Below are 18,866 nucleotides of genomic sequence, written 5' to 3'. Positions count from 1 at the left end.
GTACCGAATAGTTAATCGATCACAACAGCAGCAATGCAAACAAAATATAGAAGCAAACTTGGGTTATAGGGGGCATCGTTGGTCTTACCTCAAAGGAGATCTCATCAAAGTAGAGGCGGTTGCACATGTCGTAGTCTGTGCTGACCGTCTCTGGGTTGTAGTTCACCATAATTGTCTTATAGCCCATCTTCAATAACACAAGCGCACGAGTAAGAATGTAAAAATGAAAACACAGTAATACACAAACAGCAGAAACTGGTATTATCCTAGAATATCAATGGAATGCTTTAGAAGACCACAGAATAATGGAATGTTCTTGTTTGTGGAAAGTCCGAGATTCAGACTTTTGGACTCAAGTGTAAAGCTTGTTTTTCCTCTGCATTGAAACCATGTCATTTCAAATAATCTATAACAAGAACGATGTCCAACATAAAAAAGATAAAACTTTGGAAGCCTCACTTTCCTGAGTTCCATGATGCACCCAACGGCGCACCAATCAAACTCGACGCTGCTGCCAATACGATACACGCCCGAGCCAATAACCATGACGTGTGGCTCATCAAAGACCAGGTCGTTCTCAGTGCCGTGATAGGTCAGGTAGAGGTAGTTGGTGAAGGCAGGCCATTCCGCCGCCACTGTGTCAATTTGCTTCACCGCTGGCAGTATGGACCAATCATGTCGAAGCTTCCTCACTGCCAGCTCAGTGCTGGAGAAGAAGATAACCATTTAGGGGAGGGATGAGGGATGCTTAGATTTAGATTTAGATTTAGAACTTAGATTTAGAGGACAGTTTTCACTCTTGATACAATAGCCTTGATATGTGGAAAAAAACAAAACACTTAAATGAGTGCCCCAGGAAATAACAGACATGTGACCCATGGGAAAACACGCAAACAAGCAGAACTTATTAAACTACAACACTACCTGTTTTCACTTTAATCAAAGAACAAGAGAGATGCTAAAGGAAGAAAAACAGACTGACCTCTGTATGGCCATTGCAATCTGTTTGTCTGAGAAGCCCAGCTGCTTGGCCTTGCGCATCACCTCTGGGGGCATGGCACTCTCGTCCTAGACAAAAGGAAAGCATCCGTAACCCAAAAAGGGGGATATTGTTTGGTACAGAAGTTGGTCCCCCCAACCTACCTGGTTGTAGGTCTCAAGCAGGCGCTCGTGGTCAGCGATGTTCTTCATTTTGTGCAGGAACCAGCGGTCGATCTTTGTCAGGTCGTACAGGCGGTCCACAGTGTAGCCTGCTTTGAATGCCGCCGCCAATACAAAGATGCGCTTGTCGGTGGGGGTCTGCAACTCCTGCCACAAGAGGAAAGGCATTGCGGTGATATGGTTATGGTATAACGAAACAACAGTATTGCGCACTCAGCATTTTTTTTAAACATAATCCATAACAAACTTTAATTGCACTTAAGGCCACGGCTGTCATAAAGTAAAATCATAAAGTTTCCAGTGGTTAATAGTGGTCGACCGAATAATCTGGCCGATATCTGCACAATTTGAGATATCAGCATGGTCCGATGCCTGCGCTTACGATGCTGATAAACAAAATGCATGCAGACTAGCGTTTTTGATTTTTCGATATACAGTATATTGATTCCGAATATTTTAAGTGGTTTCAAATTTCTTTCCAACAGCGAGTTGACACTCACTACTGCATTGTCCACACAGCGCCGCCACCTCCCACTCACTCAGTGCTGTCTTCTCGTCACCCGTGTCATTAGCTCCTTACAGATGGCAAGTGCAGAGCTTTGTCCCGTGTCCCATGCTGGGTCACGCACGTCTCACCGTTGTTTCTGTTGCTATGGGACTTAATTTGGTACAAACTGGGTGTTTTTGTGTAAGTACTTTACTTGTAAATAATAAATCATGCACTTCTGAGTCAGTGCCTTCTTTTAAGTCACTTCTCAAACGCATTTTTAGAGATCTGCTTTTCTGTGATGTCACCCCCTTTCTTTATCCATTTTATTTTTAACCTATTTCTATTTTTTCTTTGTTTTCCATCTCTGTTTTAAAAGTGCTATATAAATAAAGCTATTATTATTATTCTGTAAGGGGGAGACTTTCTATATTTCCCATTCCTAGCAAGACTTTGAATACGATGCCTTTAATACATTTAACCGTATATACATTTTTAAATTACATTATTCAATATTCTTAATATATTTTCCACTTTATTTCATCAGTTTGGACAATCTAAAGCTGACCTTTCACCTGACTGATCGCGTTTGTCTATATAGTAATAAGCCCCGCCCCCTCCCTCATGGACAGTTTTGCATTTGTAAGCACAGTACACATTTAGCGGAGACAGCCGCAGCGTCAGGAACTGAGGCGAAGCAGAAAGATAATGTGGACATAAACAACCATAGTTTGGCGTTTTTTGGATATTTAAGTTCTGGCCCAAAACAGACAGTAAATATTCATTTTATATACATATTGTATAAAATATGTTGACGAAATATGTTACTTGCCATATTTAGTTTTTGATTTGATTAAAATGTTGTATAAGTGAAATGTTTATTAAAGCAAATGCACTTGTTACTTATGGTGGGGGGGATGGTAGCTCAGGAGGTAGAGCTAGATCCCAGGCTCCTCCTGCTAGCATGCCGTAGTGTCCTTGAGCAAGACACTTAACCCCTGACGGCTGCGTCCGTCGGTGTTTGAATAATTGTAAGTCGCTTTGGATAAAAGCTTCTGCTTAATGTTATGTAACTTATTCTTAACAAATGGAAATTATTTGATTTCAAATAGCATAACTTGTAATATTTATTTATAAAATGACGTTAACTGACAGGACTTAATTTATTTTGAATATTTAATAAAAAAAACTATACATCTACATGCCTTGATGATGTCACTCTTCCTGCTTATCAATTGTTTTTAAGCTCAATAAACACGATTATATTTGACCCGGAATCTCTCCCATTTAGGGAATTGAAATCTCCCAGGAGACCGGCACCAATTTTTTCCTAATGGAAACCCTGGAGTGCAGATCTACTTAAGGAAACAGACACTACCCTTAGTATTAAATAAACGTTTGTGGTGTGGTGTGACTTAAACAGCCACACCTTTCATGGTCTAGTGAGCACAGGAACAAAGGTTGCTGTGTACCTGTTGTTCAGAGTAATCCACGAGCACACACGGAAATTGTTCCATCAGCTCCTGGCATGTCACATCTTGTCAATAAACGGGTTTTGTTCTTTCACCATCCTGTCTCAGGTTCCTTATTCAGGCGCCAGTGTGGGAATTCCCCTGCCACACGCCATCCAAGTGGCTTTTCCTGGGCTCCCCAACACAGGCAAGTATGGCAAAGGACAAACCAGTTTTGACTGGCGATTTAACATGTGTTCATCGATTGCTCTGAAAAGCAACAGGTGCACAGCCACCCCTGATCCTACATTAACTACACCCGAGAAAGATGTGGCAGCTTAAATCAAACCACCCCCACACCACAATGTTCATTTAAGTTCAGCAAGTTTGTGTCTTATTTGCAATTACTAAATTGTTGTGTTTTATCATATATTTTTATCACAATAAGACAAATTAAAGAAAATAAACAATGTGATATCAGCATTATATATCGGTCATCAGCCGTCCTGCTCTCTAAATGTATGCATCGGCCATTGAAAAACCCACATCCGTCGTCTACTAGTTGTTATCGCATGAATTTGATCTAAATAAGTTGTTAAAATGTAATTTATTGAGTAGACATCTCCCTTTGAACGCGCTTCTGATGGACCAATACATTACGCCTCAAAATAAACTTAATTTTTCAACAACATCTTTATTCACTAAGGTCTGGAATTGGCAGAAATTGTAATACATTTTAAATTCAAATGCATTATGTTCCATTTATTTGGATCGTGTGAAAAGTTTACGCTTTTTTGGAGCATTTAATAATAGAGACATTCCTTTTCGCTTAGCAGCTGCGATCGCCTCACAACCGACCAGCATGGATTTAAATAAATCTACTTCAATCGCCCCCTAAGTTCAGACAGGCAAAGTTTGAACAAACAAGTGTTAGCGTATTCTGTTAACATTGTTGGTAAAATGTTCTTACTTCGTCGGAGACGGGCTTGATGGTGTGGTCAAAGCCAACGCAGTTTTCATCAACCATCCGTAGAGCTTTCTGGAAGGCCTCCTCAAAGCCCCGCCCAATAGCCATCACCTCACCTGAGGGGGAAGACATGCTGGTTTGAGAACCCCGAACCTTGTTTTTGTCTGAGAAAGTTAATAAGGTCGGGATTCTCCCTTTGTATTCGATTTTTCCTGTTTTTCTAGGTTACGTAGGGATATTTTTTTTCATCCAAGTGTCTTCTGGTAATGGTCATCCACATCAACAGAAGTTTACTGACCACAATTAGACATGCTGGTTTATCGAACTGTGGCTGCTTTTTACTTCTTGTGCTCCTGCTCGATCTTGGGATTCTTGCGAGAAAAGGAGGACCCTGCGACCAACAATGCTAACAGCATATAGAGTAGCATATGCATAACGCAAATGCATTGAATGGCTGTTTTTTTATATATTATTGGGATTTAAAATATAAATAAAATTAAATAAATAAAAAGATAAATAAATAGATAGATAGACAGATCTTACAGATACCAGGTGACTCCACAAATTATTCAGATACAAATCAAACAATCTTAAACATTCCCCATGGGATGCCATTACCAACACTCTTCATGGAGCTGCCTATCTTCGTGGACACCCTGAGGAACTTGCTGAGGTCCCAGCGGGGCACCTTAACCACGCAGTAGTCCAGACTAGGTTCAAAGTTTGCCGTGGTTGAGTTGGTCACTGAGTTCCTAGAACAAACACATTTTTTTAATTGACCAAGTCGTTAAGCCATCTGGATAAACTATGAGTGCACGCAGTTAATTTAGTTTCCTGCCTCAGATCAAAATCAATCGTGGTGTCTGTTTGGTAGAGTAAAATGTTAAGACTTACTTGAGGAGAGGCAAGGGAATCCCCAGGCCAAGTTTAGCAGCCACATAAGCAAGAGGGTACCCTGTAGCCTTACTGGCCAACGCCGAGCTCCGAGACAGACGGGCATTCACCTCGATAATGTAGTACTACAGGAAGGGGGGGGGGGGGGGGGGGGGGGAGAAAAAACAAAAAACAGCCAACATTTACTGTGTGTGTGTACAATACACAAAAAAGCTTCCAAATCTGAATGGCATATAAATCCCCTTTTTAAAAGCAGAGGAACTTTTACACTTTCACATTTAAACATTGTTGAAGATCGTAAAATAAAAATATATTTTTAACAACAATTTGCAATAAGCCACTGTTTCACTTCTACTAAATAAATCTCTACTTGTACTGGCACAAACCTTTATAAAGAAAGGCCTGAAGGGTGAGGTGAATTTTTCCAAGCCCCAAAAGTGTGTGTTTATCTAGTTTAAATGGTCAAAGTCATCTAGTTTTTTTTTTTTTGTTTTTTTACAAGAAACTTCTCCACCTTAAATCATCTCAACAACTGAAAGAATATTCACTAAAAACACACACACAGAGAGACAGAGACAGAGACAGAGACAGAGAGAGAGACAGAGAGAGAGAGACAGAGAGAGCGAGAGAGAGCGCTTGCTTATCGGGGAACATGTAATGGGTTGACAACTTACAGCTGTTGTGGAGCAATATAAGTAAACTAAGCCTTGAAAGTTGATGCAAACAATTCCGACAGGTGTCCCAACCTTTGTTGTATACCTACAAAACCTCTGTCTGTATAAAATAAGTGTTGGAACAGACCGTGCAATTATTTGGGCAATGTTGCACTGCAGGAAGTAGTATTTACGCCGCCCACACCAACACTGCAGGATGTAGTATTTACACCGCCCACACCAACATTAAAACCATAAACAGGTGAAGTGAATAACATTGCTCATCCTATTCCAATGGCACCAAAGGTTGGGATGTATTAGATAGCAAGTGAACAGTCAGTTTCATGAATTTATCTCCAATTGTTTATTTGTTCTATTCTAAAATTTCAGAGTACATTGAGACATGTAACTGCGGTATAGGAAAAAAAAAAAACTTTCTAAAACTTTTGACCGTTAGTGTATGAATCCGTGGTGACTTGTTTAAATGACTTTCATTGTTATAACCAGTTCAACTTTGATTTTCATTTAAAGATGTATTGCTTGTGTATTTAATATCTCTACCTGCTCCGACTCAGGGCTGAGCGCGTACTGGATGTTGCACTCTCCCACGATGCCAAGGTGCCGGATGACCTTGATGGCCGTGTTCCTAAGCATGTTGTACTCGTAGTCGTTGAGCGTCTGGCTGGGAGCCACGACGATGGACTCCCCCGTGTGGATTCCCAGAGGATCGATGTTCTCCATGTTGCACACCTAACACGACATAGCTGTGCTTAGTCAAGGTCTGTTTGAGTTTCTTCCATTTTACCTTGAGATACACCAAAAAGCTGAACCAAAAAGCTCTGAAAATGTTACAACGTCAGAAACGTTTCAATATTCATTTATAAAAGAAATGCAAACATTTTTGCTTTAAAATATTTCAGCAATAACCCAGCTTTCATTTTATGACAAACTGTTCCATCAAGCTATGCTTTGGTCCATACATTGTAAACATTACATTTAAAAAAGAAATGTACAAGAGAGAAAATCCATTAACTGTCCGAGAACTGTGTAAGATTATTCAGCTAGCTCGAGAAAATATCTTAGACACTTACAAGTTAATATTTCTTACAGTGAAATAAGTCCCTTTTCAAAAAGAACTGCAGACTTTTAATGACGTTGTTTCACAAGATCTTATTAGGACCAAACTATAAGCGGTCATGGAGAACCCCTCCCACCAGCTACATGACACTGTGGCAGAGCAGAGAAGCTCCTTCAGCAACAGGCGGATACAACCACAGACAGGAGGCATCGTCTGCCTGCCACCATCAGACTGTATTACTCATCAATTTAAAGAAATGTATGAATTCTGCAGAAGTGTATGTTTACTGTGGATTTGGGGGTTTATAGGCTTATTTCCAACAATTTGTTCACTGTTAAGGCTCTTATTTAATTTCAAGCTCATTGTGCATCACCATTTCGATCTTCAGTTCATCTTTCTGGTCCACTGTTTATTTCATAAGTTATTGTATAGGACAGGGGTGGGCAAACTAGGGCCCGGGTGCCACATCCGGCCCGTTGATCTTTTTAATCCGGCCCGCTGAAGATTGGTACAGAATTCATAATTATGACTGCATTCATTTGACCTTGACCTGTAATGCCTGGCGTTTCACCGGGTGGCGCATTAGGCACAGTGACTTGATTTTGCGGAGCCCAAGCTACTCTCTGTTATTAGTCTGCTACTACTCTGAACCCATCTGCAACAATGAGTGGGCCAAAGAAAATAAAAGTCCACAGTGAGTGCCGAGGGTTTAATAAGGAATGGACAACTAAATACTTTCCTTTACTGAAGTCCTGTCAAAGGCTGTATGTCTTATTTGCCAAGAAACTATTGCGGTTTTAAAGGAATACAACATCAGCCCTCACTATGTCTACAACATCGTCTGTGTCTCTGTGCCGGAGGGTCCTGAAAACACCACTTGGGTGGCGTGTGGTAAGAAACTGCCACAGTAATGGAATGCAAATTTCACCGTCTGATGAAAAATAAATAACTGCCTTTTTTATGTAACACAATCGAACCAATAGGGCTGTTCAGGGCCAGCTCTTCCTGTAGACGAGATAGTGGGTCTGCAGAGGGCAAGCGATCGTGGCATAATTTTCACACTTGTCTCCCTCTCCGACAGTACTAATGATCGCGCCAGCGACGGGCTGCCCATGATCGGAACAAAGATCGGCTTAAAGTCAAATCAGTCAATATTCTACTGTGATTGAAGCTTTTCTTTTTACAATTCAATAGTTAAATAAAGATATGTTATTCATATCAATTAATCTCAAGTAGGCCTGGCCTACAAGAAAGAGCAGTTTATAAGATACGACTGTATCCAATGTCGTCATACTACAGAAATATTTATTGCTTGTGTTTAGTTAATAATACAGAAGATAAGGAACTTAAAACAAGCAATCACAATTCTATTATTTTTCTAAATAGTTCAGCCCTGGTTTACATTTGTTTATTTATCATTTGGTGTCCGTTTCAAAAAAAGCACTATTTAACTTGATTTTTTCCTGTTAAAGCACTAATTCGCTTTGTGACTTTTTCCTTAAAAATAAAACAGCACATTCATTTCTGTAAGTTGTCTATTTATTACCAAAGCATTTATCAGTAATCCAGTTAAGATGGAAAAAATATGAGTGTGTTGCCTTGCATGTCAATTTCAGTGCGCATGGTTCCGCAGTTCCAATCAGAGCGATCTTTTCTCCAAACAATGCAAATAGAAACTCTAGATGTATTTATTTTATCAGTTTCTTGCTGCTGCTCCACTGCAGAGTAGATTGCAGATCTCTCCTGATAAAGTCTTATGGCCTGGTGGTAAATGCCCCACAGCCCAGCACAGTTCGCGAGCCGGTGGTTGGAAACATCAGAACTATTCCGACATTACATAACATTCGGTCAGTGATATTTCCCTAATTTTGTCACCACATCTGTGGAATTAATGGACATTTTGGTCGAAGGCACTCTCCCCCTGGTACACAGTGAAACACCAGTGGAGAGCGAGATGCGTCGGTGTATTCTCGCATCTCCCCCAACCTGGACTTGGCATATCTACCAGGAATATTTTTCACCAATGAGCGTTCACTGTGCAACAAACTAGATGAACTTATATTGAACTATATTGCTCATCATTTGAATTGTTTCGCTAACGTTAGTCAAAACATTTATAAATAAATTATTTAAAAAAATACACGATCCAATAAAAATGTCAGCGTTCTTTTTTTTTATTTTTTTTTTATTTAGTGTTCAAATTCTATTCAAATTTAAATTTCTTGTTTATGGTCCAGCGCAAGCAATGGAATGGCATTTGGATCGGCACCCGAAACTGATATTGGATCGGTCCATCTCTATTAAGATCCTCTCTCTCGGCTCACTCACCGTGATGCAGTTGTCGTACGCATCCCGCACCACCTCATACTCTATCTCCTTCCAGCCCTTCAGCGACTTGTCCACCAGGACCTGTGAGGTGTGGGCGAAGGCCGAGGTGACTAGTGCCGTCAGCTCCTCACGGTTGTTGGCGAAGCCTGAGCCCAGGCCACCCAGCGCGAACGCCGAGCGCACCAAGACCGGGTATCCGAGGCGCTCTGCCGCAGCCACTGCCTGGGAAAGGAAATAAATTAATTAGACCTTGTGCAAAGAGTTTATTCAAAGAATATTAAATACTAGTGAACACTGAATACTAAAGATTCCCACAGAAGCAAAGAAACTGAGCATATATTGAAAAACAGAATAATTACATAACTTATACATTACTTGATTTGCGTGCATATGAGATGGGAAAATCATTATGTGAATATTATAGTCACTGCTTCAAAGGACATTATATAAGTAGCCTATCAAATGCTCAAATTCAGGTGAAAGTTACCTAATACCCAATGTGGAATACCTGCTCTTTGACCAGTAATGCAATTTCGAAAGTACAGTAAGAAAGATTCTTATTTAGCCTCAATTTTTTGCGTATTTGGCCTAAATGTGAATTGTAACGCATACACCAAGTGTTACTGGCTCCAAAACAATAATAAAAGAAAATAAAGTAGAAAATCTGTCACACGCCAATTGCTGTTGCAATCATCTTGGGACACCAACAAATGTTGAGAACCCCTGTCTGAAGCTGGGGCCACATTACACAATTTTTGCCAAACGTGAATGACATTGGAAAGACTGAGCAGTGCACTTTCAACGAGTGACATTTGCAGATTTTTAGTGTGTTTTGCGCGCACACATAATAATTGCTGTCTTTGAGGAGCACAAATTCAGTTCTGTGGTACTCCAGCACTCACGAGAATTTACCTTCTCGTGAGAGGCAAAATATCTCGCGATATTTGGACACCTAAACAAACATGGATGGTGCTCAACTTGCTACTGTGGTTGTTTGTGCAGCGAACTCGCAGCGCCGACATATACTAATAAGACACTCATGACCCACAAGGAACTCCTCCATTTCAGAAGTCAACACTTGCCGCTTTCTTTGGCTTTGCCATTGTGCAGGTGCACAATCTCATTGATTGTTGAAAATTGCCATTGCGATTTGAGGCTTTGACACACATACCAAAAGATTTTGGAAAGACTAATCAAACATGTTTGACTGAATAATAACCTGGCCAATTGGGATCATATTGAAACACACTTCTCCCACACACACTTCTCACACACACACACACACACACCTGCTCCACAGATATTGCAGCCTCGCTGGGGGCCACGTGCTCATTGATCTCCTCCATCTTCTCCACAAAGACCTTCCTGTCCTCAGTCATCTCGATGGAGGCTACCGGAGTGCCCAGCACCTGCACATTGTACTTGTCCAGGATGCCCAGCTTGGTCAGCTCCACACCGCAGTTGAGTGCCGTCTGGCCACCGAATGTTAGCAGAACGCCGTCGGGACGCTCGTTCTTTATCACCTATCGTGGAGAGGGAGTTTGCCGACACTTGATCAGTTACACTGCAACCTTGGAATTTGCATTTGAAATTCCCTTTTCCTACAAACACTAATTCACAAATCTGTCCTTAAAGTGTTCTTCTGTTCTTGAATAAAAAAAGCCTAAGAAAAAAACCCAATGTGGAATTCAGGAAAAATTCAGCAGAGTCACTACATTTTGTGTGTGCTTCAGGTAAATAAGATGATGTTTATCTTTATACTTATATACTTGAGATTTCCCCCCATGGATAAATAACGCACATATATTTCTATTTAGTTAGTCTTATCGGTGACTAACCAAACTGTATGGTTTGCCAATTACAGTCAACTGGAGCTCGTCCTCACCTGAGTGACATATTCCGCTGTGATGGGCAGGAAGTAGACCTTATCGGCCAGTCCCTTGGAGGTCTGCACGGTAGCGATGTTGGGGTTGATCAAGACAGTCTGGATGTTCTCCTCTTTCAGAGCTTTGATAGCCTGGAGGTCATTTATTTATTTTAAACATACTTCAGCATAAAATACAACCATACAATAAGAAAACCAAATTCAGTATGTGCATACATTATTAATCAATACCTGGAATATTTGTGGGTGGCGCGCGCGCGCGCGCACACACACACACACACACACACACACACACACACACACACACACACACACACACACACACACACACACACACACACACACACACACACACACACACACACACACACACACACACACACACACACACACAAATCATTCAGCCTTAATATTTATCTGAACTGAACTATAAAGAAAAGCTGCTATGACTGCAAACAATCTCTGTGGACGTACCTGGGACCCAGAGTAATCAAATTCTCCAGCCTGACCGATGGAAAGCCCTCCAGAGCCAAGGATGAGGACCTTTCTGGGCCGCACAAACTCCTTGGGCGTGGGAGCACCGACGTAAGTTAGGTGCTTGATAAGGCGTTGCTTCACTGTGTTAGGATTAAATTCCTGGAGTCACATGGATGTTTGTTTTCTCTCTGAATGTGAAAGCTACACATAAGTCTGTTTTATGGCAAAAATGGTGATTTCTATCACCAGTAAAAGCAGAGGGAATAGAACAAGCTTTCAAGACCACAAATAGTCTTACAAACCCTAATAGTCTAACAAATTGCAATGATGTAAAAAGTTTAAAACAATGCAATTCTTATGGGAATAATAGCAAAATGAAAGCAGTTGTTTGTGTCTCACGACATGAGGGACCGCCAACATGCCAAGTTCAACCACCTTTAAATCAGGGAAATGCAAACATATTGGGGTCTGGGAACAGTAGCCTTTACCAGATGGGCCTGTGTCGCCCTCCTTGTGCTGTCTGACAGTGTCAATGAAGACGTCAAAGAGGCTGACCAGATCAGTGGGACCGGCCATGTGCTCTGGGTGGAACTGCACGCTGTGTGTGGTGGTGGTGGGGGGGATGGGGGTAAAAAAAAAAATTTTTTAAACAATGACAAGTGTAAGGAATGTTCCCAACAGAAACAATCAACAATCTTCCCATGCAAAACAAAGAAATAACGCAAATCAGTAATAATGCATATCCGATTTGATACAGAAAGACATAAGAGGGCGAAATGGTTAGTATATTATTATACGCTTTGTATTATAAAACCATTTTTTCCTATCACAATTCATAACATAACAGAACATATGGTGCCATGCATGGGATATTTGTAGGGTCTAGAACAGAAACTTAAAAAAGTTATGGTATCAATCAAATTGTATTGACAGCATTGACCTGTACATTAGTATTTACTGTATGGTATAAAAAAACTGAAAGTGAAAAACATTTATTTTAAAGTCCTGTAAGCCAGGGACATTTTTTTGATGACACCCAGCTCCAAATGTATCATAAAAGTGAACCACACTGTCAGAGCTCCATACTGGTAAAATATAGTGGGGTCCAAAATTTCAACATCAAAACTATGCCTGTGCTTTTTTTCCATCATTTAAGTTTTTACTCAGTTAAGTATTATCATACAAGTTTACAATCTTGTAAATTCTGAGCAACACTAGTGTGAAGTTGAAACATATCTGACTGTCTTACTCACACAACACATATCTGCATAAAGTTCTGAAATAGTCTTATTCATTCAAATTTGGGCTGAACAATGTATACAAACATTTTTAATTTGCTCTTGTTTTATACAATATTAAAATGGAAACCAATTCACAATTTTATACTATATTTGAGTCATGGACCAAATATAGAATATGTAGAAACAGAGGAAGGCCTGATGGGTTTTAAAAGAGTACCCATGATGATAGTGTATTCCTATGGCAATTAGGGGTGGAAGAAAAAAATAAAATAATCCATTCACCCTTTTTTTTTTTTTTTTTTTTTTTTTAAATAAGAGTTTTAATGCCTGAATCTATAATTAAAATGCTTCATTTTAGTCTACGTGAAGGTGGAAAGAAGTTACCGCTTTTATTGTTGAAATCTATGAGAAAAGTGACATCATGTCCGTTTGAAGAAAAACAAAGCTGAAGCGAGAAAGCAGAAAATGGCGGACTGTCCGAGACCCGCGGGGATACGACCTGTACCAAACACCCACAGAGAAGGTCAAGGAGCCACCAGAAAAATGCAGAGGGAGAAGGAGACACGGCACAAATTGCACATGGCGATGGAGCGATCAGGGTGCGCTTTAGGCCCCCGTCTCCCTCTGCATTTCCCCCCTGTGGGTGCTCGATGCCCTTTAATACCAGTTTGACACACTTTTTTTTTTGCATCTGGACAATGATGCTAAAACAGGCCTGTTTTGAAACAAAGTAAACATCAACCCCATCAACTTTTTGGGAGCATTTAGAAATTAAAGATACTTTAACATCCCAAGACACAGAGATACTCTAGAAGAGTGGGGGAATAACGTGGATTCTCATATTTTGTGAAAATATCAGTGCAAGGACAAGTTGTGATTAGAAATGCTGGACAAAAGACAGAAATTTTGGCTTTGAAAATTTATATTTTGTTCAGAAATGTATAATGTGACCAAAAATCAAAACTTCACCAGAACAAATTCCTTGTATATGAAAATGGTACCTCGCGAAAAAAACAAACTACCGTGATAATAGTTATTAGTGGTGTAACGGAATATAGTTGAGCTGTAAGGATCGCCCCCACGGTTCGGCACGCATGTGAACGGTGGATTAATTGCTAAATTTAATTATCATAGTAGGGCTGCACGATTATGGGTAAAATCATAGTCACGATTATTTGAATATTAATTAATTCAATATTGTGATCACTATTGTCTCCCATTTTGGGAAACTATTTTATTGCACTTTGTAAATCAACAGAAAACTGCCTTCACAATATTAATGGATTTTATAAACCTATAAACAAATAAACTAAAATGTACAAATATTTAAATGAAAATATGACTTTCTTCACATGAAATCTGAAGGTTTTATATATAAACTTATATTTTAACCAAAAAAAGAAAAAATGCCACCACCAAATGGCACCAAATAAAAATAATTTATACCAAACAAGAAGGTCAGTTACATTACACCTGCAGGTTTTATTTCTCCTTAGGGAACGCAACAAGTGCATATGGAACAGTATGGAACCAACGTGTCCAACCAAACGTGTGTGTCTGCCCTGATACCTGAACAGAGGCTGCGTGTTGTGCACAATGCCCTCGCTGGTCTGGTCGTTGGCGTTTGTGAAAAGAACGTCCCAGTCCGGGGGGAGGGTGCTGGGGTCAACAGCGAAGCCGTGGTTCTGACTTGTGATGAAGCATCGGTCGGTGCCCTTGTGGATGCACGGCTGGTTGTGGCCTCTGTTACCATACCTGGGAGAAGAAAAGAAGATGTGATGGAATAAGTATATGGAACAACGTAGAGTGGTTTTTGAGGGAACCTTTTTATTCCCCATCATAATTATGCATCATTGCAGTGGTCGTGGATCTGAATAGATGTCATTTAACTCATGATGCATCAGGTAAAACATGTTAAAGAAGTTGAGGTTTTTATTTTCCACCATAAACAAAAGCCTCTTTACCACATGGAATCCATAACATCACTGGATAAAAATAAAATAAAATAAAAATTTTCATTTTCAACCTGTCCTACGCTCTCTGCCTCCGGATAAGGAATGTTCTCCACCTGGTCTACCTCTCCCTGTCCGCTCGTTCCCTCTGAGGCTCCTCGCTCCAGTGCAGTGGGCGGGCAAGCACTGCACTCGCACTTTACGTTTACCATGTAGTGCCCCTTCCCATCCCTAACTCGAAAAGACACAACTAGGGTCTGAGTGGCCTTTTAACAAACCTAAAAATCTGTCTCCTTAGAGACTGGACGTGTTTCAGCTTCTTGTCTTTGCAGCCGAGCACCACAGTTCAGACCGGCCATTTTTCAGAATGTTTTTTTTTTTTTCTTCCCGGAAAAAAAAAATAACTTTTGAAATATTTGCACAAAATAAATATTCTTAAAACCCATTATTTATGCTTTCCTGGCATTCAGATCAACCCCTACTTTATGTGCTTCTCCCGGCAATGTTACTGCTTCCAGTCAAACAGACACTTCCATTCACAGCGGTAACGGAATTTTCCCGCAAATGATAGGTCGAGAGCGGGAACATTTATGGAACAACTTTTACGGAACAGCGACATCGGCTCCTTTCCTCACATTACACCAATATGTAACATTAACAGCGGATTTACGTCTTTCAGAGCAAGCGGGAAAGGAGCTCTAGACAGGTCTCGCTTCATGAAAACTATGTTACGCAAAGAATATTTGTTGAATTGAAAAACAGCCGTAGACTGGAAATCCACAGATCTTCGGCCCTTTGAATTTCTTATCTTCCCTGACAATTGATCGAATGTTTGGTTCTTCAGTAGAAAGACACCTGGCGTGATTCAGTGAGGTCCTGGAGCTCCTCACAACTAAACTCTGTGACCAGTCCTGTCTGTACCCTTGTGAACCTGTACCTGCCGACCGACTGCAGCCATGCATGTGGCCTTGGAAAATTCCGCCAGGCTCAAAGGAATGCTCCAGTCTCGACCAGACTTTCACACCAATCCCTGGACTCTCAAATACAGAAACAAAGCCTGAGTTCTCCTGGAAAATGGCTCTGCGCGTCCTGTTATCATAACAAACCCTGACGGTCCCACAACTCGAGGCTTCGTGCAGCTTGGGAAAAAAGAAAAGAAAAAGGAGAGCCCAGACTGCTGAGAGCAGCAAAAATTCACATTTCACACCACAACGCTCCAAAAGAGACTAAGAGAGAGAGGGGTCAAATGAGTTTGTGATCTTTTCTCCAAATTTGTACTAGAACATCTACGAAATGGCATCACCAAGATGATGAAAATCAGTTGTGAACCTAGATAGGAAAATACATGTTTACAAGTTCAGGAGATAGGGTTTAATCTGTACAACTCAACCAGGGCAGAAACTAGATGCTTGACAAGTGAGATTATGGGCTCAGCGTAGTGTGTGCTGGGCTAGTTGGTTACGAACTTCATCTTGTAGGTCTTGGCACCGATGACCAAGGAGAGGAGCTGGTGTCCCAGGCAGATACCGAATAACGGCTTGGGCCGCTCCACACACACCACCTTCTTCACGTTGTCTATGGTGGCCTGGCAGAACTGGGGGTCGCCTGGGCCATTACTGATGAAAAGGCCATCAAATTCTGAAATTCAATAATAATAATAATTGAGTGCAGGCCTGGGTGGAGAAATAGAAACAGACAGTTGGTAATATAGCCATAGATGGTGAGACATAAGTAATAACGAGGGAGACAGATACAGCCATAAAACAGATAAGATAGACAGACTCTGTTAGCGAGAAAGAAAGTTAGACGGAGGGCTAGACAGATGGACAGAGTTGGCTAGACAGAGAAAGTTACACAGCGCGATAGAGATGGAGACAGAAAGAGGCAGATAGATTGTGAAAGGAGATTTTTGATAAGACATAAAGACAGATACACACATGAATCAGTTAGAGGATTATTAAGATATATATAGAGAGAGACACAGGCAGACATATTCACTAGGCTCCTCTAGCAGCCTGTGCTTCTGACCTGTGCTGTCCAGAGGGTGGTCCCAGGGCACAACTGTGACACGAGCCCCTCTCTTCACCAGGCAGCGGATCTGGTTGTATTTAATGCCGCAGTCCACTGCCGTGATCCGGGGATTCCCGTCAGGGTTAAACACCCTGGGCTCCTGGGAGAGATGTGGGAGAGATGTGTAGTTGAGATGGTGTCCATTCAATAGATTAGACAAGCATGAAAGACCTCGACAAGAAATTTAACGCAATGTAATTCAGATACGATTATTTTCTTTGTGGTGCCCTTTACCAAGATTTCACTTAATTACTCACTTCCTCAAAACAGCCCAGAGATTTTTATCAAAGGGGGACAGGGACAACAAGAGTTTTAACAACTACATGAAGCCCAGTACTGGAGCAGGAAATTAGTCAGAGCTAGAATTCCCTTTTGCGATCTTTTAGTTTTCCTATTCAGTTTCAGAAAAGGGTTTTAAAATTACAACGACCAACTACTAAACCAGGTAGTTTAGTAGTCAGTCTACTTCATTTTAAAGGCTCTTCACTATAGGGCTGAACGATAAGGCCAAAATGTCACCACGGTATGAGATTTTTTTATTTTTATTTTTTATTTTTTTTTTAATCGATTTGTTATTACCATATGTAGATTCTAACAATATATATTTTTTTATTATTATTATTATTATTATTAAAAAAATATAAATATATATTATATACACATTTAAATATATACAACAGTCCGAAAAGTTCCCGATTCTGCACTCTGTGCTTATATGCGGGGACGTTAGAAGCGGAAAGAGGGACGCTCTTCAAGCATGTCAAATCAGATGTCCCTGAAAATCGTGGATTCTCTGTTTAATCTCTCTCTCCTTTTGCGAGGATGGGGGCCGCGCCGGCTCCACTTCAAAATGCATTTACCTTCATGGATACTTCCTGGACAAGGTTTCTCTGGTCGGGGTTGTCAAAGGAGACACTGGATTCAGGAGTGCCGTCGACCACAAGCTTGCCGAGCATGGTGCCCTTTTCACGGATCTTCTTAGTCAGACGGCGGGTGTCAACACCTGAAGAGGGTGAAGTAAAATAAGGGGTTAGAGGGGTTTCAGAAGTGAATTGACAAATAATATCTTTTCCAAAACCTCCAGCATAGCACATCCATGCCCAGATACATCAATTCCACAGTTGCCATAGATCAAACTAAATAATTTGATGGTTAAATAGACGACAGAAGCAAGTGCCCTGACCTTCCAGACCCGGGATGCCCTGTTCTTTCAGCCACTGGTCCAGAGGCATGGCAGAATTCCAGTGACTGGGGCTCTCGCACAGCTGCCCCACGATCAGCGCTGCAGCGTGTATCTTGGACGACTCAAACCACTAGAAAGAAAGAACAACAGTACGTGTGCAGAGGCATCAGTAACCAGTCACAGATGAAAGCTGAAAACGGGATTAGCTCTCATTTTACGATTGAAAGAGTCAAAAAGGTATGGTCATGAAATTACGATTCAGTCATTATGTGTAATTTCATTTTTGTCTATTGAGAGAGATCGAGGATATGATTTTATGTTTCTCACCATATGAGGTCTAAAAATATTCGAGGATATGTTAGTCTGACATCAGACTTTGCGTTACCATAGAGTTCAGTGTGATTACCCCTTCTTTAACATGGGATTTTAAATTCATTCAGATATTATGAGTTGGTTCCTAAAGATTTTCCATTTCAAAATTCCATACTTTCACAGACCTAAATTACTAGACTTCTCGTAGATCTTTCAGACCATAATTGACATCTGAGTACAAATGGCTAGATGTTTATTATGTAAATAAATGGTTTTAAAATTCAACTGTTAACGTGTACGGTACATTCTGACTATGTATGCTATTATGGCAGCACCGGGAAAACATGCATTTACTCATTGCGGCCGTTCAGTCCACAACCCTATAGAAAGTAGAAAGTTGGACGGTGTTCCACTGTCAAATATTTCTACCCAAAGAGCAAGTACACTAACCAGTGCTACCTACACTCATTATTTTCCCTTAACATTTAGAATAAATAATATTATCGTTTCCACCAGATTTTTTTGCCTCTTTTATAACGGCGTCTGTGCAGCCTTGTTCAGTCACCTTGTCCATGAAAACGCTGATGTACGCAACCATAAAGGTTTCTTTAGGCAGAAAAGATTGTCTGTTTACTTTTCTAATAACTACATCACCGTATAACTCACAAATAAGCTGTTTTGCAGGCTGTGACGTACAGGCGTGGGGGCAGCTCTGCACATGACTGTG

General features: G+C 40.8%; 1 protein-coding gene across 3 annotated transcripts in view; it reads right to left on the bottom strand.

The window, feature by feature from the left end:
• cad (carbamoyl-phosphate synthetase 2, aspartate transcarbamylase, and dihydroorotase) overlaps positions 1–18,866 on the bottom strand; it is a gene marked incomplete at its 5' end in the record, with an annotated part of 49,245 nt that overhangs the window by 27,659 nt on the left and 2,720 nt on the right. For all 3 annotated transcript variants that reach the window (XM_080023999.1, XM_080024000.1, XM_080024001.1), the window contains 18 exons: positions 89–187; positions 460–706; positions 983–1,068; positions 1,144–1,308; positions 4,070–4,182; positions 4,685–4,818; positions 4,961–5,085; positions 6,175–6,363; positions 9,020–9,241; positions 10,309–10,542; positions 10,905–11,036; positions 11,379–11,521; positions 11,870–11,979; positions 14,192–14,377; positions 16,041–16,212; positions 16,603–16,744; positions 17,505–17,647; positions 17,828–17,957. In XM_080023999.1, coding sequence (XP_079880125.1) covers positions 89–187; positions 460–706; positions 983–1,068; positions 1,144–1,308; positions 4,070–4,182; positions 4,685–4,818; positions 4,961–5,085; positions 6,175–6,363; positions 9,020–9,241; positions 10,309–10,542; positions 10,905–11,036; positions 11,379–11,521; positions 11,870–11,979; positions 14,192–14,377; positions 16,041–16,212; positions 16,603–16,744; positions 17,505–17,647; positions 17,828–17,957 — 2,772 coding nt within the window. The remainder of the gene's footprint in view (positions 1–88; positions 188–459; positions 707–982; positions 1,069–1,143; positions 1,309–4,069; positions 4,183–4,684; positions 4,819–4,960; positions 5,086–6,174; positions 6,364–9,019; positions 9,242–10,308; positions 10,543–10,904; positions 11,037–11,378; positions 11,522–11,869; positions 11,980–14,191; positions 14,378–16,040; positions 16,213–16,602; positions 16,745–17,504; positions 17,648–17,827; positions 17,958–18,866) is intronic.

This window comes from Zeus faber (assembly GCF_960531495.2).
Source record: "Zeus faber genome assembly, chromosome: 2".
NCBI classification, from domain to species: domain Eukaryota; kingdom Metazoa; phylum Chordata; class Actinopteri; order Zeiformes; family Zeidae; genus Zeus; species Zeus faber.
Note: the sequence above shows the minus strand (reverse complement) of the source record. Positions and strands in the feature narration are given on the sequence as shown.